This window comes from Aedes aegypti, chromosome 2 (assembly GCF_002204515.2).
Source record: "Aedes aegypti strain LVP_AGWG chromosome 2, AaegL5.0 Primary Assembly, whole genome shotgun sequence".
In the NCBI taxonomy this organism is placed as follows: Eukaryota; Metazoa; Arthropoda; class Insecta; order Diptera; family Culicidae; genus Aedes; species Aedes aegypti.
The window spans coordinates 227,636,732-227,664,271 of record NC_035108.1 but is presented as its reverse complement, the minus strand read 5'-3'; the positions used below and the strand labels follow the sequence as shown (position 1 = coordinate 227,664,271).

The following is a 27,540-nucleotide window of genomic DNA, read 5'->3' as shown; positions in this document are numbered from 1 at the left end:
CAATAGATCAAATAATGGTCGCAGTGGTTTATGTTCCGAACTGAAACAAAATGTAACTGAGCGATTATTTGACAATACGAATGCATGTTTCAATATTGCGCTTGAAGGTGTCATGCGGAGAGCCGGACTTAACAGTCGAGGTACGATTTTCACGAGATCCAGACAATTTGTTTGCTTCACGGACGACATGGATATTATGGATCCGACAGAAATAAGGACAAACATTTTTTTAATATATTTGTTCTCAATCTCCAAACGTCGCGACGTGCGCTGTGTTCATAAACATCGTAAGAATGCAGCGCCACACATGTCATTATGACAGTTATGTTGGGAACGAGTCACACGTCGCGTGTCCCACACGCGCGTTCCGATTTGGTGGGCGCGCGACAATATTATTGGGAGAAAACGGTGGCAGATTTGTTCACCCGCCTGAAACGCGAAGCAACAAGAGTCGGGCTGATGGTGAATGCGTCGAAAACAAAATACATGCTGGTAGGCGGAATTGAGCGCGACAGGGCCCGCCTAGGAAGCAGTGTCACGATAGACGGGGATGCCTTCGAGGTGGTGGACGAGTTCGTCTACCTCGGACGGCTGACAACAATGTTAGTCGGGAAATACGAAGGCGCATCATCAGTGGAAGTCGTGCCTACTATGGGCTCAAGAAGAAACTGCGGTCGAGAAATATTCACCCCGCACTAAATGCACGATGTACAAAACGCTCATAAGACAGGTAGTCATCTACTGGAATTGAGACGTGGACTATGTTCGAGGAGGACTTGCAAGCTCTTAGGGTTTTCGAACGCCGAGTGCTAAGGACGATCTTCGGCGGGGTGCAGGAGAACGGCGTGTGGCGGCGAAGGATGAATCACGAGCTCGCCCAACTCTACGACGCACCCAGTATCCTGAAGGTAGCTAAAGCTGGAAGGATATTCTGGGCAGGGCATGTTGCAATTCGTACATGTGATTTTTACCGCACATTGTCATACGATACGTGGTTCATTGGGCAGTGTCGATCAGGAATCTGGTATTACTCGTGCGGTCAAACAATATTCGGCGACTTTTGATAGCGCGTCCACCTCCGCCGATTGTGGTGAACGCTGAGCTATTTTTTGGTTGTTCATGGCACTTTAGTGCACGGCCACCGTATTTCCTGTGGAACCAACAAATTTCGTCTCCCCATGTTGACAAGCTTTTCGATCTTCGAGCATCGCGATTAATATGTAAATAGTGCGCTGTGTTTATAAAAATCTTAAGAATGCAGCACCATGTTCGAAAGTTGATTTCAAAACGCGGCGAGTTGTGGCACGTCACAATGAGTGGTGTCCGGTTTGGTGGCAGTGCGACAATATCGTCTGTGCTGTTACTTGCAGCAACGGAAAATTGTTTGTTGAGAATCCATCATTATTTCCGCCAACTTCTCGATAGTACCGTCGCTAATTGTGAGAATACTTTGTACTTTATTCGTAATTGTTTCAACGGATCTCTGTGATCTAATTGAAAGGTGGGGTTATAACAATGGTTGCAATAAACTTCAAACGAATGAATCAAGTAACTAACTATTACTAAAGAAGATACATACGCTAAAAAATCTTAAGTACGAACAAAAATGCAGAATAAACTAATACACAGGTTCCCAAATACACTTTCTAAAAGAAAGCATAATCCGGCAGGGCATGTTGACGAACGTAACTCAGTTTCATTTAGGGATGCATTGATGGGTTATGCAAATAGAGATAGCAAACTATAGAGGACGAATGTCGCTAGTGTTCCCTTTGTTCTCGCTCGAAAACATGTCGGATACTGCATACATTTTCGCGTTGACATTTATAGCCCCGCCTATCTCCACCAGCAAAAGATGTTCGGACAGCGACATTCTTCCTCTATATATAGTTTATTAACTCTATTGTTATGCGTAGTATGCACCTGAAACGTAAAGCGCTCAAGTGAAATTTATCTTTTTTACTAAAGTAATTTTGACAGCTGATTCAGTATGAGCGAAGTGTCACTTTTACTTGCGGAATAACAGAGCGGAAAGGAAAAGTGACAACTCCATTTGATTTGTACGGCAGGCGTTACCGTCGTTATGAAATCAGCTCTACTTCTCAGTAGCGTACAGCTCAAGTAATTTCGGTAGCGGAATCATTCCTTGACCGTTTCTTGTCCTATACTTTTGCACAGTACTTATGATCAGCGTACCAGCAATAAAACACCATTGTTCCAAACGAAAAGCGTTCAATGTAGCAGCGCCGACTCGCATCGCCCAATGCTGAACGCAACGATGTGCGTTTGGAAAGGAAGGAGAGAAACGCGCGAAAACGAATAGAACGGAAGAAATAAAGCGAGGGAAAAGCGAATGCGAACGCCATTACTAGTTCACCCGCCAACCGAGCAGGCAGCATCGCGACGCGTTCGTGCATGTTCCAATAAAGTTAAGTTTTAGATAAGTTAATTCCCACTCCGATTTATTTCCGACCGCGATCCGAAAGGAAACCCGAAATTCCGCCCGATGGGAACCGTACTCTGGAAGTCCCGACAATACAGTCCACCGAAATACGATTTTTCCCGACCGAACAATGATTTTACGGTTCTAGATCGATATTTTCATCCTCGATTTATTTTTGGCAAGGGCGCATGGCATATTTCCGAAAAAAATGTAACTAGATTCTTGTCCTTTCAGGTGCTGCACATTTTGCAGGTCCCATCGCAAAAATTTCGAAAGGTGTATCAAAACTATCACTATCACACTGTGGGTTAACTTCTAAAGGTGTTAATCAGATATCACAATCGCTTCTATTAAATCAAAGTGTTTCCAATTCACTGGTTTATCTTGATTTGAGTGGTAACAATCTAAAAGATGATGTCAATGTATGTTGTTTTATGTAGGGCTGATACAAATTTATTATTGATTTTTTGTCTCTGATCTCCTGTTAGTATCGATTTTGACAGCATGGAGCAGTTCGAAAATATTTGTTGAAAACGAAAGATATATTGAAAAACTCTTTTTAAATCTAACATGCTTTAATATTTTATACAAATTTATTGCTTATATTTTATTTATTATCCCCACCTCTTCTCGACCAGTCTAATGGCATAGGGACAAAAAGTCAACAAAATATTTGTATCGGCCTAATTTGTACCAAATAATACAATATTTTTTCCTTACAGAACTTATACAACTTTTTGGCGCAACCAAATGTCATAGAATACCTAGACATTTCCAAAACAGATACAATACTTGAAAGTGTAAGTTATATGTTATAGTTACCTCTACAGTCACTCTATTTACAGTCTGCATCTAAGTGTTCCTATTTCCGCTCACGGTAAACAAATTTCTTTACGAACATTCTAAAATATGCATTATTTCGAATTTTGTCATTTATCTTAATATTTTTTATGGTTAAACCATATCTACAACAACAATAAAAATGGCTACATACTAAAATCAAAATTTATTTAAATTATTGGTTAACTTTGTACATAAGCGGCTATTGGGAAACACAAAAATTCCTACTGATCCAATAGCCGCTCACAGGGTCTTGTGTTTCTTATATAGAGAATTATTTTAACCATTGAAAATAATGTCAGGCGGCTTCATTTGAAGGTTGTTGATGTAGTTAAACGATATCCGTGCGAAAAAGATTGCATTTCTATATGAAAAATCCATTTTGCACTGATGGTAGCCATGTAAGCCTGACAAAGTGCGCACAATTTTTCTCAGTTTTTTTACTATCTTCTATTTGGACAACACTGCTTCGTCTTTATGGGAGTTATGTCCCAATTGGGACAGAGCCTGCTTCTCAGACTAATGTTCTCATGGGAAGTTCCACAATTATTAACTGAAAGTTTTCTTTGACAACTGTCCATTTTTGTATGTGTACATCGTGTAACGGGTAAGATGCTCGACCTGTGAGATTTGAACCCGCGACCCTCAGCTTGACAGCTGCGCGCTTACCGCTACGGTACTCTGGGTCCGTATGGCCGAAAGGGTCGTTAGACCGAGAGGATCGTTAGGCCGAAATAAAATTTTAATCATTTACTTCTATTTCAAAGGCTAACACATTCATTAGTGTTTTTTCCTTTTTTCTAATCAAAGACTGTTCTATCTAGTTATATTTCACAGCGAATATTTTGGGCTTCTAGGTAATGTAAATTATCCTAACCTATCCATGTTAGTAACCGATTCAATATTACGGTTCATTAGAACTATCGGCTATGTTCGGCCTAATAACTCTTTCGTCCTAACGACTCTTTCGGCCTAACGAAATTCGGCCTAATGACCTTCGGCCTAACGACATTCGGCCTAACGGCATTTAGCCTAACGGGAAAATAGTGGCAAATCGATGCATTTTTTCTAATACAAATTAAAAGAAAGGCAAATTATAACAGTGGTTGGTTTTAAATAAGTTCTTACTTTGGCTTCCAAAAAATCGCAATTTTTGTTGAATATTTGAGTAGTCTACTAATATTTTTTTCGTTTTCTCATTTTCATTCCAGTTATTTGGTGCTTTACTACGCGGATGCTCAACTCATCTTTTACATTTAAACGTGGCGCACAACTTTTTTAGCACAAAAAAAGGAAAAGAAATCCCACCTTCGTTCAAACAATTCTTTACTAGCAGCCTAAATATGAAACACCTTAACATTTCCAATTGCAAACTGCCGTTAGAAGCTCTAAAACATCTTTTGTTGGGACTTGCTTGTAATGAATCAACCGCTGGTTTATATTTAGACCTGAGTAGTAACTCTTTGAGCTCACAAGGCGCACATGTGCTAGAATCATGTATTCATGGTGTACGAGTTCTTTCCAGCTTAGATATAAGTGATAATAATCTCGATTTCGAGATGGCTTCCGTACTCACTGCCATAGGAAAGAATCCATCGATAAAGGTGCTTTACATGAGTAGATGTTTCAATGGAATGAAAGTAAAACATATTTCTAGTGTTATGGAAGCTCTAGTAAATTTAATACAAAAGGATGATTTCCAGTTGCAAGAGTTAGTTCTGTCAGAGAACAAATTAAAAAATGATTTACACAATTTTATAAATGCACTCGGAAGCAATCAAAGCCTACAAGTTTTAGATATTACTGGAAACCTGATGGGCGATATCGGTGCTCGCCTTTTAGCGAAGGCGCTCCAAATAAATAGTAGACTAAACAAAATATGCATAGATCGTAATAGTATAACATTACAAGGATACGCTGATATAGTCTATGCTTTAGAGCATAACTTTGCGATGCGAAACATTCCATTTCCCGTGTTTGACATTGCGCCATGTTTAAAACAGCATCCTGAACGAACGGACACTCTTATGCGAAAAATGCAAGAATTGCTGTCTCGCAATGGCAACGGATCAAGGCGAGCCAACGGTCACGGATTCAGGTAACATATGTTCTGCTCCCATTTTACACAACAGGTTTGACGACCAAAAACTTTTATTGCTCATACCGTGACATATTACCATTTGATCGCAACGTCATGTTTATAGGGTGTCCCAGAAAGTATGGGCACGACTTTGATAACAAGAATCGCAATATTTTTCCAAACAAATATTTTTTTTTATATTTTTGTGTTTTACCTTTGGGCATTCTAAATGCTGCCTGTAAAAATTTTGTTTGATAAAATAAACTTTTACATTGAAATTTTTGACTTTAGAAAATCAATTCGTATCTAGCCAGCACAGACCCTACTTTTGTGTTTTGTTGGAACATAACTAGTAATTCAATATCTTTCGATGTGGTGAGTTCAAGTACATTGTATGTATCCAACAAGGGAAGATCACGATGGTGTTACACGGGGTTTTCAACCTGACTATTTTTGTTAGATTCTACATGTCGAAATATGAAAAACCCCAAAGCCTTTCGGGTGATGGACCAGTGGTGTAGCCAGGAGGGGCTCTGAAAGGGTCGCTTTTGTACGAATATAATATTATTGAGTCGATTGAAAATTTGTCAAAAAGCTTTTTCTCAGTGTTTAGTACGATAGTAATGAACAGAACTGACATTAATGTATGTTTATAATGTATTTTTATGCCATTGGCATAACTAACATGGAATATGGACACCAAAACAAATTTGGTTTTATTAAAATAGTATACCAATAAGAAACCCATCCCGATTGCGCCATGGAAAAAATACATTTTAAACATACATTAATGTCAATTCTGTTCTCTACCATCACAATAAATACTAAAAAAAATATGTTTGTCAAATTTCCAATTAGCTTAATAATATAATATACGTACAAAATTTCCCCTTTTGAGCCCCCACAGGTCCATCACCCGAAAGGCTTTGGGGTTTTTCATATTTTGACATGTAGAATCTAACAAAAATAGTTCGGTTGAAAACCCCGTGTAACACCATCGTGACCTTCCCTTGTAAGATGTTCCGCAAGAATATTTGTTTAAAATTTCATTTGGCTTTGCTAGAGAACATTTGACAAAATGGTAGAATTCTACAAAATTGATAGTTTTTCTCTCCACATAAGATAACTTCACTAAATCATAGGTTTTCAGGTATTTTCAATATAAATAAAAAAAATCATTTTAAATTTACTTATGTCAAATATCTATCCAGCTTTTTGCGCTCGCTATAAAATAACGAGGGATAATTCATATTTGACATTTCTTGCCTTCCGATTTTATAGCAGTGTCTTAGTAGGCTGTTACCTGAGATTATTGATTTAACTGTCAATTTTTTCATCAACCTTGTATTCATGGCCCAGAGTATTTTCAGGATTTCATATTTTTCTTCATTTAATAATATTTTTTTGTTTTAGGAACATTAATGCAAAACAATTATTAAATTCAAGTGGTGAAAGGACAACACTAGGAAAAACTCATGAAAGAAGAAATCATATCGATTCTAGGACAGCTTTCCTATGAAGTGCCGCTGCATGTCTACCATACGAAATCAGTTATGTAGGAGGAGTAAATTTGGTTTATAAAATAGAAGTTGGAAGCAAACTATTATAATACAGCAATTTATTGCTTACCACTGGACAATGGAATTTAGCATAGTGCTCTCCTGGGAGGGAGAAACCAATACAAAATTTCTCTACGTCACAGTGAGCCGAGATTTTGCTGTCACGAACTGTCACTGTGAGCCCGGATCTTAAGCAATGGACAAACATTAAAAAAGCGCGTAATTAGCCAAAGCATATTTTTGCATTTCATCAACGGTAGCAAAAATCGAATAAGAATCAATTCATGCACATTCAAAAGTAACGTCACGAGAGCACCGTTTATTCTAATTGAATATAACGTATTGGAATGAGGCTCTTTTTACTGTTTTCATTAAAACTGAAAATTAAACGCATAGAAAACTGTGGCCCTTTTTCAATGTTTGTCCAGAAGGATCGAAGGTACACAACAACTGAAAACTAGCGATTTTCACTAAGCCTGCCTTGATTGTCGTCGGCAAGTGGGAGTTTTCTTGCAGTTTGAAATAACTTTGTGTCATATTTAGTGTGTAGTATCGGTGCCTCCCTCCCAGGTGCTCTCAATACAGTATATTTTACTAGTCAGACGTTTTGATCAACCTAACTGCCAATCTCAAAAACTTTCATATTTGTAACAAGCAGCACGCTAATGTTAGGTCAAATTTCTAAGGATTGTGTTTTGAATATTTATTGATTACTTGGCACCCAACTAGGTCATCATTTTATTCTATGAGTTAAAGGTTGGCAATGTGGAAACGGCGGCTTTGAAGTCGTGAGTCCAAGACAGATTTTTTCTAATTTCTATCTTATGCATAATATGATTACAGTGACAACATCCACACGAATGAAATAATTAAATATTTAAACCTAGTCATTGATAAACTAAAGAATCTTATTTCGGCTGTTTCATGTAGAAATGCGTGAACGCTGGCAGGGTACAGCATTCAGATAGAGAGATGTGAAAAAATTCTTCAAGTTTAACAGACAAATCCAGGTATTGGCCATGAATCAATACATGATGGAACTCACAATCTATAATAAATAGCTCTTCCACTGCTGAAAATGAAGTATTAGTTTTAAAAATAATAAATTATACAGTAAAAATAAATTAAACTTAGTCAAGGTTGGATAATGTTTTGAACGTCGTTTGACATTTTCCTGTTTTCATAAATTTTCCATCTTGTCACAGTTTGCTGAGATGTAACCATAAAAATTATAGAGCAGGCAAGAAACGTCATGTAGGGTGATTCAACATTTTATGGCAATCTCGCGTAAAAAGCTGGATACTTTTGGATAGGCAGCAAAACTACAAGGACTTAGTTCTGACGCTTTCTAAAATCGACCACAACTGAAACCGGATTTTTAATTTCTTTTCAAATTTCATATACTAAACTTTATAATTTCCTACAAAATAAGTGATAGTCTGATTATTTATCGCAATGATAAATATATTTTTTCAGATTTTTATTGTACGTAATTTATAACCTAGCATAGCATAACAAAGTCGCTCAAATATAACGCGATTTGTGCAAAACTGATAAGAGAAAGTTCCAGAAATGTAATACTATCAACAAACAGGTAGCGAAAAAATTGCCCATAATTAATAATCCGCTCTTTTATAAGTGCAAGAATGAAATGTGAGAAAATCATTTTTTTATCGGCACTAGTCTCCGAATGGCAGTATGGTCAGGGTGGCCACCGAACCGGGAAAAACGGGAAAAGCGGGAAAAAGACGGGAATTTGGATCCACCGGTAAAAACCGGGAATCTGAGAAGATCACCGGGAAAATCGTTTTGAACGAACATCTTCAAGCTGTAATCTACAAACCTACCTCCAAGTTATAGAAAATAGTTATGTTTAATGCTATTGCCATGAGGTATCCGCAATTTTGAACAAATATCTTTCAAATCTTAATGATTTAACTACTCTTCTACACCATATTTCTTAAAAATGTTTAACTTTTTTCTTAGCAATGTTTCGAAATATTTTTTTGAATTATTGTTCTCGCACTATCAGGGCTAATATTTTTGAACTTTTCGCTAACTGTTTTACTCGACGTTTTGAATCAAATTTTAATTACTTATTGTAGATTGGTTTAGCACTCTTCCTTAATTGCTGAATACCACAACTAATCTTGAAAAGAAGCCTTTATTTATAAAAGATTTTTACGATTTTAATAACGATCAAGCTGTTTCAGCTCATATAAAATGTGTAGGATATCGATGCATAAAGCATTACGAGAGGGTGGGTGGGTATCAAAATGATAATTTTCGGTGTTATTAAAATTGTGAGTGAACTTGTTTGCTTTAGAGAAGAAAATTCAAAGGATTTAGAATTGAAATAATTTCAATTACGGTAAAGAACTACTAGGGCACCTTGATGATTTACTTAGGCACGTGGGGCTTTTGTCGGCCTAATTATCTGAAATTCAGCATTGGGATGCACTTAAGATGATTATAAATCAAATTATTATTATAGCTTTATTAAGGAGATTTTCAGCCCTAGGTTATAAATCAAAGCCAAACCTCGAAATTTCAAGAGCACGAATCTAGAGAAGCAAACAGATCTCTGAGCTGAAATTTTGTTAGTTTTATAATCACCAGAATGCAACCAATCAAATTCTCAACGCGAACGGTTGTCAGGTTCTATAGATCTTAAAACTTGAACTTGAAAATTAGAAGTTTGGCTTAAAGGGCATATTGTTGGTAGATATGGTTCAAATAGCATTCAATTTGAACCCCTGTCGTGTCAAGAGTAGAATCTGTTCTATGTGCACAATTAACCAACTCTTTTCCAAGATAGATAGCTTCAAACCTCCATTGATTATTGACTAACGCGAGACAAATCGATTCAGATGAATATTATACTATGACATTGTTTTCAGAATAAGATTTTTTATAGATTAGAACAATCAACTTATTGTTCCAACAGACCTATTGATAAACAATCAAATTACTATAAAAAAAAACAACTAAAAAACTTTAAACCGACTGCAAAAAACAAATGTTGCAGTGCTTTTCACAAAAACGATTATTGATATAGAAAAAGTCAATTAAAGTCGTTGGAAAGAATGGATGGAAAATTATGTAAAATATACCGGGAAAAAAGCGGGAATTCCAAAATCGAAATTTGGTGGCCATCCTGTATGGTGAAGTCGTGCTCATACTTTCTGGGACACCCTTTAAAACAACTAAAACGAAAAAAAGTAGAAAAAATCACAGATAAATAAAATTGTCTGCTTTAGTTTCTGCAAATTATTCTGTTGCAAGACTATCCAATGTTTTAAGTATGTTGATTTGCATTTGAACATATGCTGCTACAAACATAAATTTGGAAATCAAGTTCGGTAAATAGGTTTCAAAAAATCCAATATCTGGGATTTTTTTATCGAGATCTCGATAAATGTTTACCATCTATTATGTCATGTGTCGAAAGATTAAAAAAATGTTCATTTTTTTGTAATCCGTGTTTGTTTTTTAACCTAAGTTTAACAGAAAATTAGCAATGTTTCAGTGTTGTTAGGCTCACACTCAAAATTTCAGTCAATACGCTCTCCCGTGAGAGCAAACTCATCAGAGATCTGGTTCGCAAATCTCACGCTTGAGATTTTGATGCAAAATCAACTCAATCAACTCAAACCGTAAAAAATGATTCAGTCGCAAAACCCGTCAAAAACTCGTGAAACCCGAATGTTGTTGTTTACGTTAGCAAGGATTAACATAACTTTACCAAACTAACAAGAAATTATTGCCGTGTGTGAGTAAACTGTGGAAATATGAGACAATGAGTTAAAAAGGTGAGCCAACTCATTCATGATTTTTTTACTGCTGAGTTGCATGATTGACAACTCACGTATGAAAAATCTCAAGCGTGAGTTGTGAAAAATTGAGTTTTTCACAACACTGCAATGTTTTACAATTTTAATTTCTTAGAAAATTTTGCTAAATGTGTGGAATTTGAGTCTTAGCTACAGCTAAATTTCGACACTATACGTCAGGGTTTCGGATATTCGCATCACCCCCTTGGACAATCCGGAATAATCGCACAGAAGATACCAATACATTTTTTTAAAGTAACTGCGATGTTTGGATCGCGATCAATTGCTCCAACCAAGTACTCGTTGATTATATTGAAGAGATGAGCCAGCTTCGGGCTGCAAATCTCTTAAATAAAGATGTCTCTATATCTTGATCATGTTGAGGAACAGTAGCGTTGACAGTAAACATCCTTGCATCACTCCAGCTTCGACCCGGATGTGGTCGGATAAGACGACGTGCAAAACTGGCTTGTACTATGCTTCAATGAAGCCGACGATTTTTTTGGGGACTCTTGCGCTTCAGGGCACGCATATTGAGCCGGTCGAGTGCTTTTTCGTAACCAATGGAGTAGAGGGACTCATGGAATTTGTTGACTTCGGCACGAAATGGGATCCTACCTGCTGCACACTATGGGGGATCCCCATTCAACCAGGCGGTCAAAAATATTTTTTTAGTTTTATAGCGTTTTTTCATTTGATTTTAGCACGGTATGATCTAAATTTATAAAATATGAGTATCACGGGACATTCCCACTACAACCCCCACCCGCTCCCCTACCTTGCAAAGTTTCAACGTTTTATAGAAAATAAATGTGTTTTTATTCATTCCATGTAGAGTTTTCGGTATAAGGGTGATGGGTAGGGAATTGAAATGGGGGTGGGGGAAGATGGGGGGTGTGGGCAAGTTGTGGTCACAATAAGCATATTTGGTTATTTTTTTATAATCGATAAATAAGCCATAAGAAGCGAAAGGAAGGCAATCTTAAGAAATCTCGACATATTCAATGTTTTTTCTTCTTTCACCATTGTTTTTTTATTATTATTATTTTCCCGGTTTTATTCATTACAGAAATAATACAACACTATTCTTCATCTGAGTTAACTTCTCATCCACAAAATTTTCGTCAATTTCATCAACGACATCCTGAGGTGTCATCAGATAAATCTTATCTTCAGGGTAGCTCACAGAAACTTGTTTCTTGTTTTCGTTTCGTTACCCAAATGGAACTTAAAAATGGATCTGACTTATGCAAAGCGCGAAGAAAAACGTCATGCAAGTGGGCCTAACTTTTTTTTTTTCAAAAGTTTGGCATTCGGCAGCTTCTTCAGCCAGTGAAGCTCAGTTTATTAACTCTTGACAGTTAATTGCTATCAGAATATTATGCAATCTCACAATACAATTTCAATAGGATAAGCTTCCTTCCATTTTTTTACAAATTTACACTTCAAATTGTATAATTTGATTCTATAACATTCCCCAGAAAACCATTCCCCCGAAAACCATTCCCCAGAATTCCGTTCCCCAGAACGAACCATTCCCCAGAATGTAACATTCCCCAGAATGCACCATTCGCCAGAAAGCTATATGAATATTCATTTTTTTTTCTTTTTTGATTTTTGCTTTGCGTGAGTCACTTATGTGACAGGCTAAGGTCTGATGTGACAAAACAAATATGTAAGTAGGGGGTTGGGGGCATAATGAACACACGAGGCGAAATAGATACTCTGGAAATATGCATATTTCTGCAAAATTTTATAGACTGTATGAAATCTGTATTATTTATAAACTCTTTGACGGTACGATTTGCTTCATTTGTCCTCTGAAATTCTACTATATTTTTTTCTCAGCTTCAAATTAGTTTATAAGCATAGCGGTGTAAAAATTTAATTTTAGAGCAAAGTAACTAACCTAGAGAAGTTTCTTCTTGCTAATGTGATAGGGGGAAGCACTTTTACATATCAGTACGTTTTGACACGTCATTTTCACTAAATTCCACGAAAGTGTTCATTTACCCGAATACCTTTTTATCAGTCGTGTTTTAGACCCAATTTCTATCTCGGGTTTCTGAGAGTTGATAAGATTTTTTCTCATCATGAATGAATGCAGCACGTCAACTAATTACGAACTTGGAAACCAGCCGAGGGTAACTGAAACATATTGCCATTCTATGGTCTTAAAATAAGCATTTGCCTAATGAGTCCATTATGCCCCTAATCCCCCTTTTCATAATTATTTTGCATATTATAACGATACACCCTTCTTTCAGTAAATTCCCATAAAATGTACAAACTATATGTTTATTTTTGCCTATATAGTGATGCACCCTTCTTTCATTAATAAGATAATAATTAATCATTAATTATTAATGATATAGGCAAAATATATCGATGGAGAGCCCATATAGCATAAGGCCATTTGGCATAATTATATAAACACTGAGCTACCATTTGGCATAATGATCACTAAGCATCTAGCCTGTCTTTCTTAAGTTACTTCACTTTATAATTTCAATATAAATTTTAAGAATAAAAATAATAAAAAGAACTACACTAAGAAAACTAAAGAAATTTACACTAAGAAAACTTAAAAAAAACTTCAATTCAAAATTAAAAAAAAAACTAATTAATAAGCAAATTATGAAAAAAACTATTTACACTTCAGCCCTCTCAGGGTCTATCCGGGAGAATCGTTCAGGGGCGGACTCACAACCCACACTTGCTTTATTGAGAAAAACTGTAATCACAGCGGAAGAAGTTAAAAAGGATTTGCACTTGTTTTAAATAATTAGGCTTGAACACTATAAATTTGAATTTCAACTTTTAAACGATTCATTTATTTAATATTTACAGTTTTGGGATGGAATTCATAGGGTAATAAAGGATGCACAATTAACATCACCTGCCGTTTCCTTTCGTCAGTAACTTTGCCTCCAAGTCACCTTATGCCGGATCTGGATGGCTTAGCTCCGCACTATACTTCGTTCGGGTGTTGGCTCCAATCGATCAAAGATTCACAGCCTTTAGGACACTACCTTGGCACTAGTGTAAAAAACTGACGGTAGCACTCACGACTCGGTTGAAAATATAGTTCTGGAAAGATCTCGTTGGCTTCTCTTGCATCGCCTTATATCCAAAATTCCCCATTCGAAATCATGACGAAGCAGTAGCCATGGATACGGAACAATTCCCGGGAGAGTTTTGCTTCCGCATAGTTGGTATCTCGCGCCATGTTTTTGTGCATAAGGAGGGAATGGCGATACCAGAGGATTTATAGGAGGATTTCAAATTCAAATTTCAATTATTTATATTTACAAATTCATCTTTTTTTTATTTAATTCATTGGTGATTTTAAGAGTAACTGGTATCGAAGGATAGGAGAAAAGGAATTATATTTACGTATTAGCATATTTACATTTAAACTAGTATTAAGCATAATTATTCACAAATTTACAAATATTTACCAAATTATGAACATGTTAACAAAGTATGAATATTTACAAAAAAAGAAGAAAAATATATATAAAAAACAAAAATAAAAAATACAAAAAAAAAAGCAAATTTGGATTGTGACCTATCACATAGGTAACAAGCCATACTTATGCTCCTTTTCAAAAAGGATGTTCTTCATGTTATGCCAAATGGTCATTGGCAAAATGACCATTATGTCAAATGTTCCTTGATTATTTAATCAATCATGTCAAATGCCTTTTTGCCATATAGTATCTTTACGGTATCTTTTATTTTGTCTATACCCTCAATAGGATAAGATTGAAAGAAGGGTGCATCACTATTTTGTGCAAAATTAAACAAGTTATTTGTATCTTTTTAGACTTGACGTAAAGAAGGGCGTATCATTTTAATGTGCAGAATAGTACGTTTTTATTTTGCCGAATTTACGTAAGTTATGAAACGTATAATATGAAACTTCTTAAAACATGAACAGCTGGATACATCACTATATCTGATAAACATTGGATATACCGTGAAGGCCCCATACTCTGCGCACTTAAGGCTTTTCAAATTTCAAACAGCTGTAATTAATTGAAAACAAAACACAATCCTCTGAAATTTTGGGAGCAAATACTTATTGATTTTATGTATAAGGAAAATATATAAAAGCTTCACTAAGTAATGATTTTTATTGCAAATTTTTAATTTTTCTCAAGGGCGTCCGTGTTCCTAACTGTGCGCACTCATTTTTGCAATGCTCCTTATTCTGCGCATTTAGGTTCCTAACTCTGCGCACTCGATAAATTATTTATAACAGTTGAAGTATTGTACTAAAAGCATTACTAGCATTTAAACACTGAATTAATCTTCATTTTCTTGCTTTATACGGCTTTACGTCCCCAGTGGAGCATGGAATGTCTCTAACATAGAAGTTTACTAAGTGAAGTGAATTTTATCTCTAATTCAATCCATGATAATTACTGTTACTGAATGCCATTAAGTGCAACTCTCAAAATAATCGAAATCATCATATGATTTCCAAAACATGTAATTAACTTAGTTTTCTAAAATCCAAAGCAACATACAAAAACGGTACAAACTACGTCTTTTTTTGCGTTCACCCTTGGCGTGTAAAGGAAAATTAGCTTTGACTGTTTATGTATTTTCACTAGGAAAAATAAAAATAAATAATTGTCTCGGATTCGGGTCGGATCCGGGTTTGAAGAAAATTAATAAGAACCTGGTTCTGGCTTGTTATATGTGAAACCCGAACAGTCCTACTAAATACGAAGAATAGTTTAAGCGAAAGGGTATATCCATTCTTAATGTATTGTTCATCACTCAATCGAGAAGTATCGCCGCCCTGTATAAGCGTGACATAATTAAAGAACGATTCATATTTCAGATCAATAACAGTACTTTATTGCCGTTTCTATATAGCAAATACGATTGAACCAAAGACAAAATAATTAAACCTCGATGTTCCACTACTCGATATTGACTCATGAAACTATACAAAAAATCAAAATTATTCTATTGCATGGTTAGGGAGCATTCAAAAATTACGTCCACCGTTCAGGGAAGGATGGACGAGTCTACGAAAATGTGACAATGCATCCATTAGGTCCTGTAAAATCGCGACAGGGGATTGAGGGGACGGAGTGTAGAAATCCTTAAAATATGTTGGACGTCATTTTTTAATCTTTCCTTACTATGATGGTCCCCTCAAACAATTTTTCAAAGTATTTCTATTCCATATCTCGATGGTGTCGACAAGTCGATGGTTCCCTTCAATATAGACCTCTGGAGGGTTGATTATATGTTGAAAATAACGTTTTATAACTGCTGCGCATAGTAAGGGACATAGTTGAAAAATGGTGCCTTACTATGCGCACTTAAGAAGAATAAGAAAATGAAAAGAAAATAAGTTGCACTTTACCAGTCATAATTGCTCGATAAATAAACTAGTGCCTACATACTAACAATCTGAAATATATTCTCTTTAATTTGATTCAAATGACTTAAGTGATGAGGTACTCCCTTAGCATTTTTGCTAACGGGCAGTCAATTTGGACGTTTATCAATATTTTTGAAGCTATTTTATTTTTTATTAAAGTAATAAACGTAAATTTGTCAAGAAAATTCTTCGCGTACTTTTTTATTACTATTGTATCAATATATGGGAAACAAATTTTAAACAAAAATTTAAATAATTTACCAGATTTTGGTGGATTTTGGTAAAAGTGCGCAGAGTTAGGAGCTGCGCAGAGTTAGGGGCCCTCACGGTACATGTGAAATTATACATTTGGGGCAGTGTTTCGGAGAGCCCAAGCAGGACGCTTTGTTTTCGGGACGCCGGGAGTGTTTTTCGTTTCCGCGCGTTTGCTGGGCAGTGTTTCGGAGAGCCCAAGCAAGACGCTTTGTTTTCGGGACGCCGGGAGTGTTTTTCGTTTCGCGAGTTTTGCTGGGCAGTGTTTCGGAGAGCCCAAGCAGGACGCTTTGTTTTCGGGACGCCGGGAGTGGTTTTCGTTTCGCGAGTTTTGCTGGGCAGTGTTTCGGAGAGCCCAAGCAGGACGCTTTGTTTTCGGGACGCCGGGAGTGTTTTTCGTTTCCGCGCGTTTGCTGGGCAGTGTTTCGGAGAGCCCAAGCAGGACGCTTTGTTTTCGGGACGCCGGGAGTGGTTTTCGTTTCGCGAGTTTTGCTGGGCAGTGTTTCGGAGAGCCCAAGCAGGACGCTTTGTTTTCGGGACACCGGGAGTGTTTTTCGTTTCGCGAGTTTTGCTGGGCAGTGTTTCGGAGAGCCCAAGCAGGACGCTTTGTTTTCGGGACGCCGGGAGTGGTTTTCGTTTCGCGAGTTTTGCTGGGCAGTGTTTCGGAGAGCCCAAGCAAGACACTTTGTTTTCGGGACGCCGGGAGTGTTTTTCGTTTCCGCGCGTTTGTTGGGCAGTGTTTCGGAGAGCCCAAGCAGGACGCTTTGTTTTCGGGACGCCGGAAGTGTTTATCGTTTCCGCGCGTTTGTTGGGCAGTGTTTCAGAGAGCCCAAACAAGACGGTTCGTTTTCGGGACGCCGAGAAATTTTACGGTTCGCGTTGTGTGAGTGCGAAAAGATATCCGTGTTAAGTCGAGGATGGATTTCCAACTGGTGAGCTCGTTTCATGCTTATAATGACACATATTTTCATGAAAACGTTATTTTATTTAATGTTCGAATAAACTTTGTATGGTTCGTCACTACAAGTGTCGGCATTATGCCTGTTTTATATAATTTCAATATACATATATTTTCTCTCTTTAACATTACTGAAAACATCTTTTGAATGGTTCGACATTATGGATGTTGACGTATATTTTAAAACTCCTATCAAAAACTTATCATCTCGAGACAAAAATGTACAGCGCTACTCTTCTGATTTTCAAACAAACTATGTTTGGTTCGTCACTACAAGTGTCGGCATCGTTCCTCTTTCATATTATTTAAAATATATACATACATATTTTTCTTTTTGCCATTACTAAAAACATTTTTTGAAAGGTTTGACATAATGGATGTTGACGTATATTTTAAATCTTCTGCCGAAAACTTCTCGAGACAAAATGCAAAACTAGCTTTAAGTTCAAATTGTATTTTCCCTCCTTATCCATGGATCGCATCACTGACCAATGGTGACTCCCAGATCTTTTCCTCCCTCACTAATAAACACCCTCCCCGTGGTGATTGTGGAGATGCAGAGGTATTCTCGGTCTCTAGAAGCAACTATCATTACACCTTAACATTCCTTCCCCATCCCAACTGACTGTAAGGACTTGGCCGGCGCCGTTATTGATCAATAATATTAGATCTGCTGAAATTGTACTTCGAGAATAAGCGGAAACTCCCATCCCTTATTCATTTGGATCGTAGTACAATTCTTACCAGTTCCGATCAATCACGGAGTAGCAACCATTGACATGTACAGTCAGTCTATGCTATGCTATGCTATGCTATGCTCACGGTACATGTGAAATTATACATTTGGAAAATACTATACCGAAAGAAGGGTGTAGCTCTATTTTGTGCAGAATAGTGATGAGTTGTATATTCCTTTAATAAGATATTATGCTTCCCCTTAGACTGATCTATCAGTCTTCATAAGTACCAATAAAAGTGAAATTACTGTGATAGTTCATTTCCCTCCCCTTGGTTATGCGACCTTGCCGCGATGGGAGGGCATAATCCATTAGCCCATATGATGGAAACCAAAGGCGTAACCTGTAGTGGTGGTATCACATTTTGGCATTTTTTGCTTAAAGCCGCGTCATAATTCATATGGCATAGACGCAATAATATCTCGGATGTGATCCAACGGACATTCTGCGTCATTGATAGAATTGATGCCCATTTCAAATAAATAATCTATTCGAAGTGGACATTAATACTATTGGTGTCGTTCAGTTTGCCTTTTGCTAACCAGAATGATCCGTAGCCACTCTTACTATTAGCTAGCTAGACACATCGTTATCATATACGACGTAGGGAATACTTAGGATCTCTTAGGAAAATGACTAGTAGATTCACTGAGTAGAAATAAGTGGCGACAATCTTATATTAATATGGTTTTTACATTGCCATAATAAGAAATACCATCAGTGTACCAGTATCCGCTCATGCCCCTATTTCCGCTCACTAGTGTAAAAATTGATTTTTCGTGTCAAAAATCAACATTTTTCGCACGGATATATACTAGCAATATTAAAAACTTTCTAATGAAGTCGTCTGACATTATTTTCATTTGATAAAATAATTCTTTATGTTGAAAACATAAGACCTCGTGAGCGGTTATTGGGCCACTAGGAATTTGTGTGTGTTCCAATAACCGCTCATGCGAAAAATTGAACAAAATTTTAAAGAAATTTTGATTTTAGTATACAGCCTTCTTTATTGCATTAGTAGATATGGTTTGACCACAGAAAATATCAGGATAAATAACGAAATTTGAAATTATGCAGTTTTCTAGTAAGTTCGTCACGAAATCTGTTTACCGTGAGCGGAAATAGGAACACTTACATGCAGTAACAAATGCAATTAAATATTTTTTTATAAAAGTTTTTCAAATTCTTTTTATTTTGCCGCTGATTACCTACACTTGGAGCTACACTGTGACATAGAAATAGTATTGATCGGCACAATAGTTATTTTTTAACAAACATTTGAACACATAACTTCCCTTAAATGAGCGGAATCTGGTGCACTGATGGTACCTCTTTTGTAACAACGGTATAAATAATCTAATTCCAGCTTCATTTTCGCAAAATTTACTAGTAGAAAGTAGGCGTTGTGAAGCATTGCATTTGCCACCGAAAAGTGAATCTTGTAGGAGACTGTAATAGAAGCCTAAGGTAACTTTACTCTTCAATATTCACTATAAAAATGACTATGGAAAGTAAGACGCTGAGATCGATTATTAGGGTACACTTGCTAGTTTCGGAAAATTGTTGAACAGACAAAGAAAGCGACTTTTTTCTTAAGGGATATATGAACGTAATGACCAATTAATACTTTTAACAACAAAAAACGAAATTAACTAGAACTACTACTAAACAGTCAATTTTGTTAAGACTTGACGACAATTGACATTTAAGACTCTAATCTTACGTAAAAGACAGGAGTAATCAGAATAGCACTTGAATGACAAATTATTCAAAACCATTTCGACTAGACAGTATTAGTAATGACACTACTTCACTTCTATTTCAAACAAATTCTGATGGAGCTGCTGATTTTCACAATGCTTCCTTTTCTCAGAAGCAAGGGAATATGGGTACTTTTCAAAAACTACCACGTCACAATACTAATAAAAAAACAGTGTTCATGTGAGCGCCATTGCCTAGTCCGTCTGAGTATTGGTCCTGGTAGAGGGGCAAAAGCCAGACCGAGGGTTCAGCCTTGACAAGTTAAGCTGTCAGGCAGCTCCAACTGAATACCATACAAAAAAAAAATACTGTGATAGTTCATTTGCAAATGAAAGTTGAATAATTAGCATCACCAATGCTAATCTTCTCATGCGCTTGTAAACAACTTTGTATGGAGTTTCATTTTCAAGTACCTATTTTTAATCAGATTATTCCAAAAGTTTGAAGTAGGTATATAATTTTCTGGGGTATGGTCCATTCTGGGGATTGGTTTTCTGGGGAATAGTTCATTCTGGGGAGTGAAATTCTGGGGAACGGTACATTCTGGGGAATGAGATTCTGGGGAATGGAATTCTGGGGAACGGGTTTCGGGGTAGTGGTTTTCTGGGGAATGCTATAGAATCGTATAATTTATATTTTAAGTTATCGTAAACATCTTCATAATTGGCACAAATATGTTTGAAAGCTATTTCAATATTCTCCATATGATTTAATTTTATATAAAAAATAAATAAATAACAGCACGATTATTTATAGCTTTATTTATCACTGTTGTTACTAATGCTCACACTTTTCTACTTTTGTCAACAATACCATCATTTTCTGACAGTGTAATACTCTACTTATATATAAACTTCAATTCCCTGTATTAGGTACTAACTGTTGTCGAAGAAATCAAACAAGCATATTTTTGGTTGTGCTCAACAAAGAGCGATTGATGTTTCTTACAGGTACCTAATGGAGAAATATTATTCCAAAACTCATGGTGGCGGTGGTGGTCATGGTTATGAATAAACAAGTAACAAAACCATGAATTTACTACCTTTGATTTAAAAATAATTTATTGAAAATCGCTTCAATTCATATTTCCTAAAATCATGTTTTCTGGCCACCCTATTCTTAAGACGGCTACCCTTAGGGCAAAATAAAATATTGGTCCGAAATAAATCAAAAACTTGTAGGCCAACTGAAAATAACGAGATCCTGACTATCTGTAAACTTTGTTAATGTGGAAGGAAACTTATTTAAATCATGCACGGTAAAATAATCAAATGACGAAACATATGAGAAATGATACAACCTTCAAAGTTGCAATTTGTTGCAAGATTTATCTGCGGGACATGTTTGTAGAAGTTTCAAGTTTTATTTCTACCTAAACAGATGTGTGGAGAAATGCGTGGAAAACAAGTTCTTGACTTTCAAATTAGGCATTATTTTCTAAAATTTTCAGTGTTTTTCATTTTTAATATATTTTTTTCTAATAGTGATCTTACATTATTTACAATAGAACAGCAGAAAGCTTATGTAAAACCCTTTATAGGAACGTATTTAGATGAAGGCCATTAATGAAAAATGCAATTGTTTGATGAACTTAAAGAAAAAGTTTTTTTCGCCGGAAAGTGTAAATTTTGCATCCATTTTTGACTTTGATGCTGTATTTTTCAGACACTATAGCAAGAAGCACCTTCAAAGTTTGGATTTTTCCTAATAATGTTGTTAGTAAAAAGTAGAAAATAACCAAAATTGATTTAGGAAACAAAATTTTTCGATTTATGACCGCCTGATTCCCCATAGTGCTGCAGTCGAAGAGTTTATTTATTTAGATAACACCGTCTTCAGCTTTGCTGTACAGACTGAATATGCCTTATCTTACTAGTAAATTAGTCTAACAATATTCTTAAAACGATTTCTATCAATAGTAAAATCAAAAATATCTACTTCGTTTAAAAGATTGAAGCATCTCGAATGGATGATTTTGAACGAAAACAGTACGGTGTCGACTTATCCTGATTAGAGAACGTTCACGTAAAAGACGCGCTGTTTCAAAGAAATTCACCTACTGCAGATCTGTAACATCTATATATAGTAACAAAATGTCTTGCCAATTATTGCACACAGTCGGGTCGCTATTCACTTAAATGCCTTATGTTCAATCGACAAAAAACGTCGCGGTTTCCAGGATGTATTAGAATAATTGATACAACATTTATCCAGATAACGGGTAAGATTGAGCATCTCGGCTGATATGCGATCAAAACCCTAGATTTCATGTTTCGAGTAGGACGCCATTGAATTATTTTGATAAATCTAAACAAATTTTTTGCAATAAAAGTTATCAGCATGTATTAGGATTCCAAAATGGATTGTTGAATTGTAGAATTAATTTCACATGATTTTATATTGAAAGGTACCGTGGGGCAAGTGGGTAATGGAAATCGTATAGTTCAGACTATTTTCATCATAACGACTTTAAATTAAAATAAATGAGGACGTGTATATTTTTTAGCTTGACTCCCGCCACATATTTACAAACGGTATGCCGAAATTGATTTTTATGTAAAATAGGAGTAAAAAATACAGAGAAAGTTTTTGAAAAATATATCTATATCTATGGAAAAACTAACAGTTATATTTACGATTTCTATTAATTTTAACATTTGTTAAGTAGCTCCAATGCTTTGTTGAATTTCCACCGCTCGTTATCTGGTTTTAAGAATGTCGGGTAACTCTTTGGGAGAAATCATTTCTTGGAACGGAATCCTTCAATAAAGTATATAAAATATTTTTTGTGTGGATAGACCAACACCCCATTTTTATGTTTTGAACTAACACTACATAGACATTCCACGGGATTTCCGTGCGTTGGCTTATATTGGAACTTTTCAATCAACGTCTTACTTTGAGTCGGTTGTATGAAGTAGACACATTAATACATATCGTAATGTTTGGTAATCTCCTTTTATAGAAGTTCCATGATTTTCAATACCTTTCAATACCATTATACATTTTTCACATTTCAACGGTAAAAAACAAAAATACAATGACGATCGTGGACCGCAACAGATGGGATGTTTTTCTTTGCTTGCTTTGATCGTGCTTCATACTCAAATGAGAGCGAATTCTGCAATGCCTGGCCATAAGCAAAACACATTGGTGATGATCTATGCGTCCCCTAGGTTGAAGGCAAAGCTTGGGGAACTTATGTGGAAAAATCAGGCCCATGGCAAGGGACCACTTCTAGCGTAGTCAACATCTCCATGTGTTTACCCATTTTCGGGTAAATTGAATCGAGAGTGCAATCATAATGCGAAGTTTTGTTTAAGGTGCAAGAGAAAATGGCACAAATGTCAAAACTGAAAAAGCAGTTTTCTCCTTTTAAAACAACAATTTCATGAAAATAAAAACACAGCCTTTTTATTTGGAAAATAAAAGAGCTGTGTGTTTTTATTTTCTTCGATTTGTCTATTTAAAAAGAGAAAACTGCTTTTTCAGTTTTGACTTTTGCACCATTTTTACTTGGGCCTTAATGTTTATGATCCTTAACCTCACAAGCGTCGCAATAAAATAACTGATTGCTTGATTGGATGCTTGCAGGATGCCTTTAAATGTTTGCTCTCCTTCCAAAACCATCGACATATTGAACGTGCTTCAACTTTTTGCCATATTATTAGCTGATTTAACGATATCAAAAATTGATAATCAAAGCATAACAAACAATTAAACAAAGCAATGGATCAATGCACGAGTTCATTATTTGACGTTTCAGCGGTGTCGTGTTATTTACGTGACCATGGTAACTAGTGAACATGGCACCGCTCAAACGTCAAAATCGTGAAAAGGTCCATGGACCTATGCACGAGTTCATTATCTGACGTTTTAGCGGTGCCGTGTTATTTATGTGACCATGGGAACCAGTGAATTCGTGGACACAGTGACAGGGGGCGATATTCACTTATCGCCCGGGACATCCTAGCTACGAAGAACACTGTGTATTGATATACTGCTTCGCGTTAGAAAATGGGTCCACCAAGGTGAGAAGTTTGATTTTTGACCAACCTCGCCGCGTCGCAACTCGATTCTCAATAGTGCGCATGATGCTCACGGCGGAGGGAATAGATACACACTATAACGAAGTGACTCGCGACGCGGCGAAGTTGGTCAAAAATCGACCTTCGCACGTTGGTTTATCCATTTTTAGTTGCGAAGCAGTATAGGCCTGGGAAAAATTATGGAATCCCTGTTGTCAGTTGATGAATCAATTCATAAAGCAAAACAAAGGAATTTAATGTGTATCACACACGAAGTTTGCAAGATAATCATAGGAGCGTGTGGATTTTTGGATTTTTATCAGTGAATGTTTCAGCTGGATCGGTAAGCAGTGAGTTGTACACTCAAAAACAAAACAAAAAAAATCACCGGATTACTAAAGTTTATGCATTAATGACTACTTTTTATCTGCCTTTCTTTTATTCTGCTGTGAATTTTTACGCTAACTGTCAATTCGTCTGGGTTGAAGCATCGCTAAGCAAGCGAATTGACAAGTAGCATAAAAATCCCTGCGGAATTAAAGAGAGGAGAAAGTAACATGTAACATCGCGGTAACATGGTAACTAGAGATGGGCGACTCACTCACGAATCATTCAAAAGAGTCGACTCTCGATAATGAGTGAACGAATCACGGTTCTCTTCAAAAGAGTCATGATTCATTCGCACTGAGTATTTTAGAAGAGGGCTTAAAAATGTATTAGGAATCATATTTTCGAGTTGGAATTATCATAGTCAAACAATTCGGACATGTATCAATAGTTAAAGTTGCTGTACGGAAAAAAATATCATTCAAAAATTGTTATTTTTGTTTCTTGTGTAAAATACATACCTAATTCATTTTTGGTTTTATAAAATGAGTCATCGAATCGATCAGAAGAGTCGATTCACTTTTGTGAGTGAGTCACCTACGATTCGCTCTCCAAATTTGATCATTTTGCCCATCTCTAATGGTAACATCCCATTCATCTTTTCCCCACTAAGACGATGTAAGATATCATAAAGGAGGCGGATGTCGCCTGCATCAGCTTATGAATTTGCACACGCTCGTTTGTCTCGTCTACATGAGCGTTTCATTTTCATTCTCGTTCTATCGTTGCTTTAATAATCCTCCGCTATTTTGTCCCAGTTGTGTTCATTGTATTCTGTAGTAAACCCGCCTTTCTTAATTATTCAACATTAATTTTTAAGACATAGTTTCAATTTTCTATTAATAAGTGGACACACATACATTTTATATTTGGCTTGAATGCCCTCAATATGATTTTTGTAAGTTAAGTTTTTATCTAGCATGAGACCTAGATACTTAACTTCATCTGACCAATTTATTGGAACTCCTCTCATTGTGAGTGAACCCGCCTTGATTTTACATACATACATTTTTAATCTTTTTGAATGTTTAACCTTTCGGTCGTCGCGCGAATTTTTGTAACGCGAGTAGTCGCGCGTTGTACTTTGTACAACACCCTTGGTCTAGCGAATATCCCAGGAGTCTGACCACTTAGAAAGATGACGCCTTCGGCAAAATTGTTCAGTAGCTTAAGGGCTATTTTTATTATAGCCAAGAAATTCGGGATTTTGCCACTAGGCGGCGCTAGTGAGCATGAAACTTTTGTTTCTCAGATCTCATGATCCTGACCACTTAGAAAGATTACGTCTTCGGCAAAGTTGTTCGGTAACTCAAGGACTAACATTGTATGAGCTAGTGGATTCAAAATTGTGCCACTAGGCGGCGCTAGTGAGCATAAAACATTTGTTTCGCAAATATCTCAGCAGCCTGATCACTTAGAAAGATGGTGTCTTCGGCAGAGTTGTTCAGTAGCTCAAATTCTTTCTTTGTTTAATCCTTAAAGTTTGAGATTTTGCAAAATAATGATAATCCCGGAGCTTCTGAACAACTTTGCCGAAGGCGCCTGTCTAAAAAGTCGAGATCCTGCAGTATCCGCAAAACAAAATTTCATGCGCACTAGCGCCGCCTGGTAGCAAAATACCCTATTACTTGGCTCAAATAATGATAGCCCTTGAGCTACTGAACTACTTTGCCGAAGACACTATCTTTCTAAGTGGTCAGGCTCCTGAGATATCTGCAAACAAAAGTTTCATGCTCACTAGCGCCGCCTAGTGGCAAAATTTTGAATCAACTAGCTCGAAAAATGATAGTACTTAACTTACCAAACAACTTTGCCGAAGACGACATCCATCTAAATAGTCAGGATCCTGAAATATCTGCAAAACAAAATTAAAGCTTCCATGCCCACTAGTGCCACCTAGCGGTCAAATTTCGAATTAAATGAGGTACCATCAGATAGCGCTTCACCTCCAGAATGACTTTTATAAAGACCCCAAGTTTCTATATTATCTGGATTTTAAGATATGACGATTTCAAACTGTGGTGTCCTCGAACCGTACATAGTGCGTTCATTATTATGCGACTTCCATGTACATTTGTTGATTTTACCGTATTATAAAGGGCCACACTGCAAATAAAAACTGTCGAGTATTGTTCTTAAGAAGATTTTTGAGGAATACATTTTAGTTTGGTGTCGATAGACATCTTTGTTGCAAAATGATAGCATATAAATTACAACTGTTGTACAAAGTACAACAACGCGACAGCCCGAAGGTTAAACATCAAGATTTATCCTTTATTTTACTGCTAAAACACAAAAGATTTTTCAAAATGTGAAGGCATTCTGAAAGATATCACGTATGGCGAAATAGGGAACCACTATGACCATAACTGGTACACCTACCCTATATATCTCCGTCGGGCTTCGAGCAATTTAAAAAGTTTCACCTTCTCACTCTACTTGATAAATATCAGAAGGGCAACATGATATGGCGAGAAATGTGAAAATTTAGGCGATGAGTATAGCAGGAACACTGCTTGTTAGTCATATTTTGAGATACTTAAATCGTTTAAATTTTTTGTCCAAAATTTGATTCCATTAGAAATGTTTTGAAATGGCCCACCAAATTCAAGTTATATCTGAAATACAAAAATAATTTCACTAAAAAAATGCAAATGTATTTATTTTTTGTTGATGTAGTTCTAACCAAAAAACAATTTTGTTCTATAGATTGCAACATGGCTTTCTTATGTCTGCTACGCATCAAATTTTGGACAAGTTGGTAACGGAAACCCAAGAAACAATGTCGTTGCGTCAAGGATGTGAAACCAATTTGACGAGACTTTTGGGAGATGCCGAAAATTGTAAGCAACTACTCCCAAAGTTGCAAGATGCTGTGCGATGTGATCCTCATCATATAGAAGTGCGCTTGAGCAAACTAAAAGCCGAACTCCATTCAGCTATAAAACTTTATCTTAAGGTCAATATAACAATATTATCAACTATTATAACTATAATAATGCATTCTATTAACTTTAGGAAACAATGGAAACCATGTTACGAACGGGTATTGAACAGTGTCCCATAACATTAGGCAACCAAATGGTGATAACAGAGCTCCGAAAAGGCTGTGAAGAAAAGTTTGTAATTTCAGAGGAATTCTTGCAGAACTGTTTAGTGAATAATGCAGGTGGTGAAATCATGAATCGAATCAGGTAAATAATATGTCTACGTGAAAAATAGCACATTAATTGTGTTTTGTGTTATACCCAG

The 27,540-nt window shown here is 36.4% G+C and overlaps 1 protein-coding gene across 9 annotated transcripts in view; it reads left to right on the top strand.

Annotated features, from left to right (window-relative positions):
• The window catches only part of LOC5572048 (F-actin-uncapping protein LRRC16A), a 147,385-nt gene that overhangs the window by 44,263 nt on the left and 75,582 nt on the right, over positions 1-27,540 (top strand). For all 9 annotated transcript variants that reach the window (XM_021844262.1, XM_021844257.1, XM_021844260.1 and 6 more), the window contains 5 exons: positions 2,678-2,865; positions 3,166-3,243; positions 4,495-5,381; positions 26,998-27,247; positions 27,307-27,482. In XM_021844262.1, the coding sequence (XP_021699954.1) occupies positions 2,678-2,865; positions 3,166-3,243; positions 4,495-5,381; positions 26,998-27,247; positions 27,307-27,482 (1,579 nt within the window). The remainder of the gene's footprint in view (positions 1-2,677; positions 2,866-3,165; positions 3,244-4,494; positions 5,382-26,997; positions 27,248-27,306; positions 27,483-27,540) is intronic.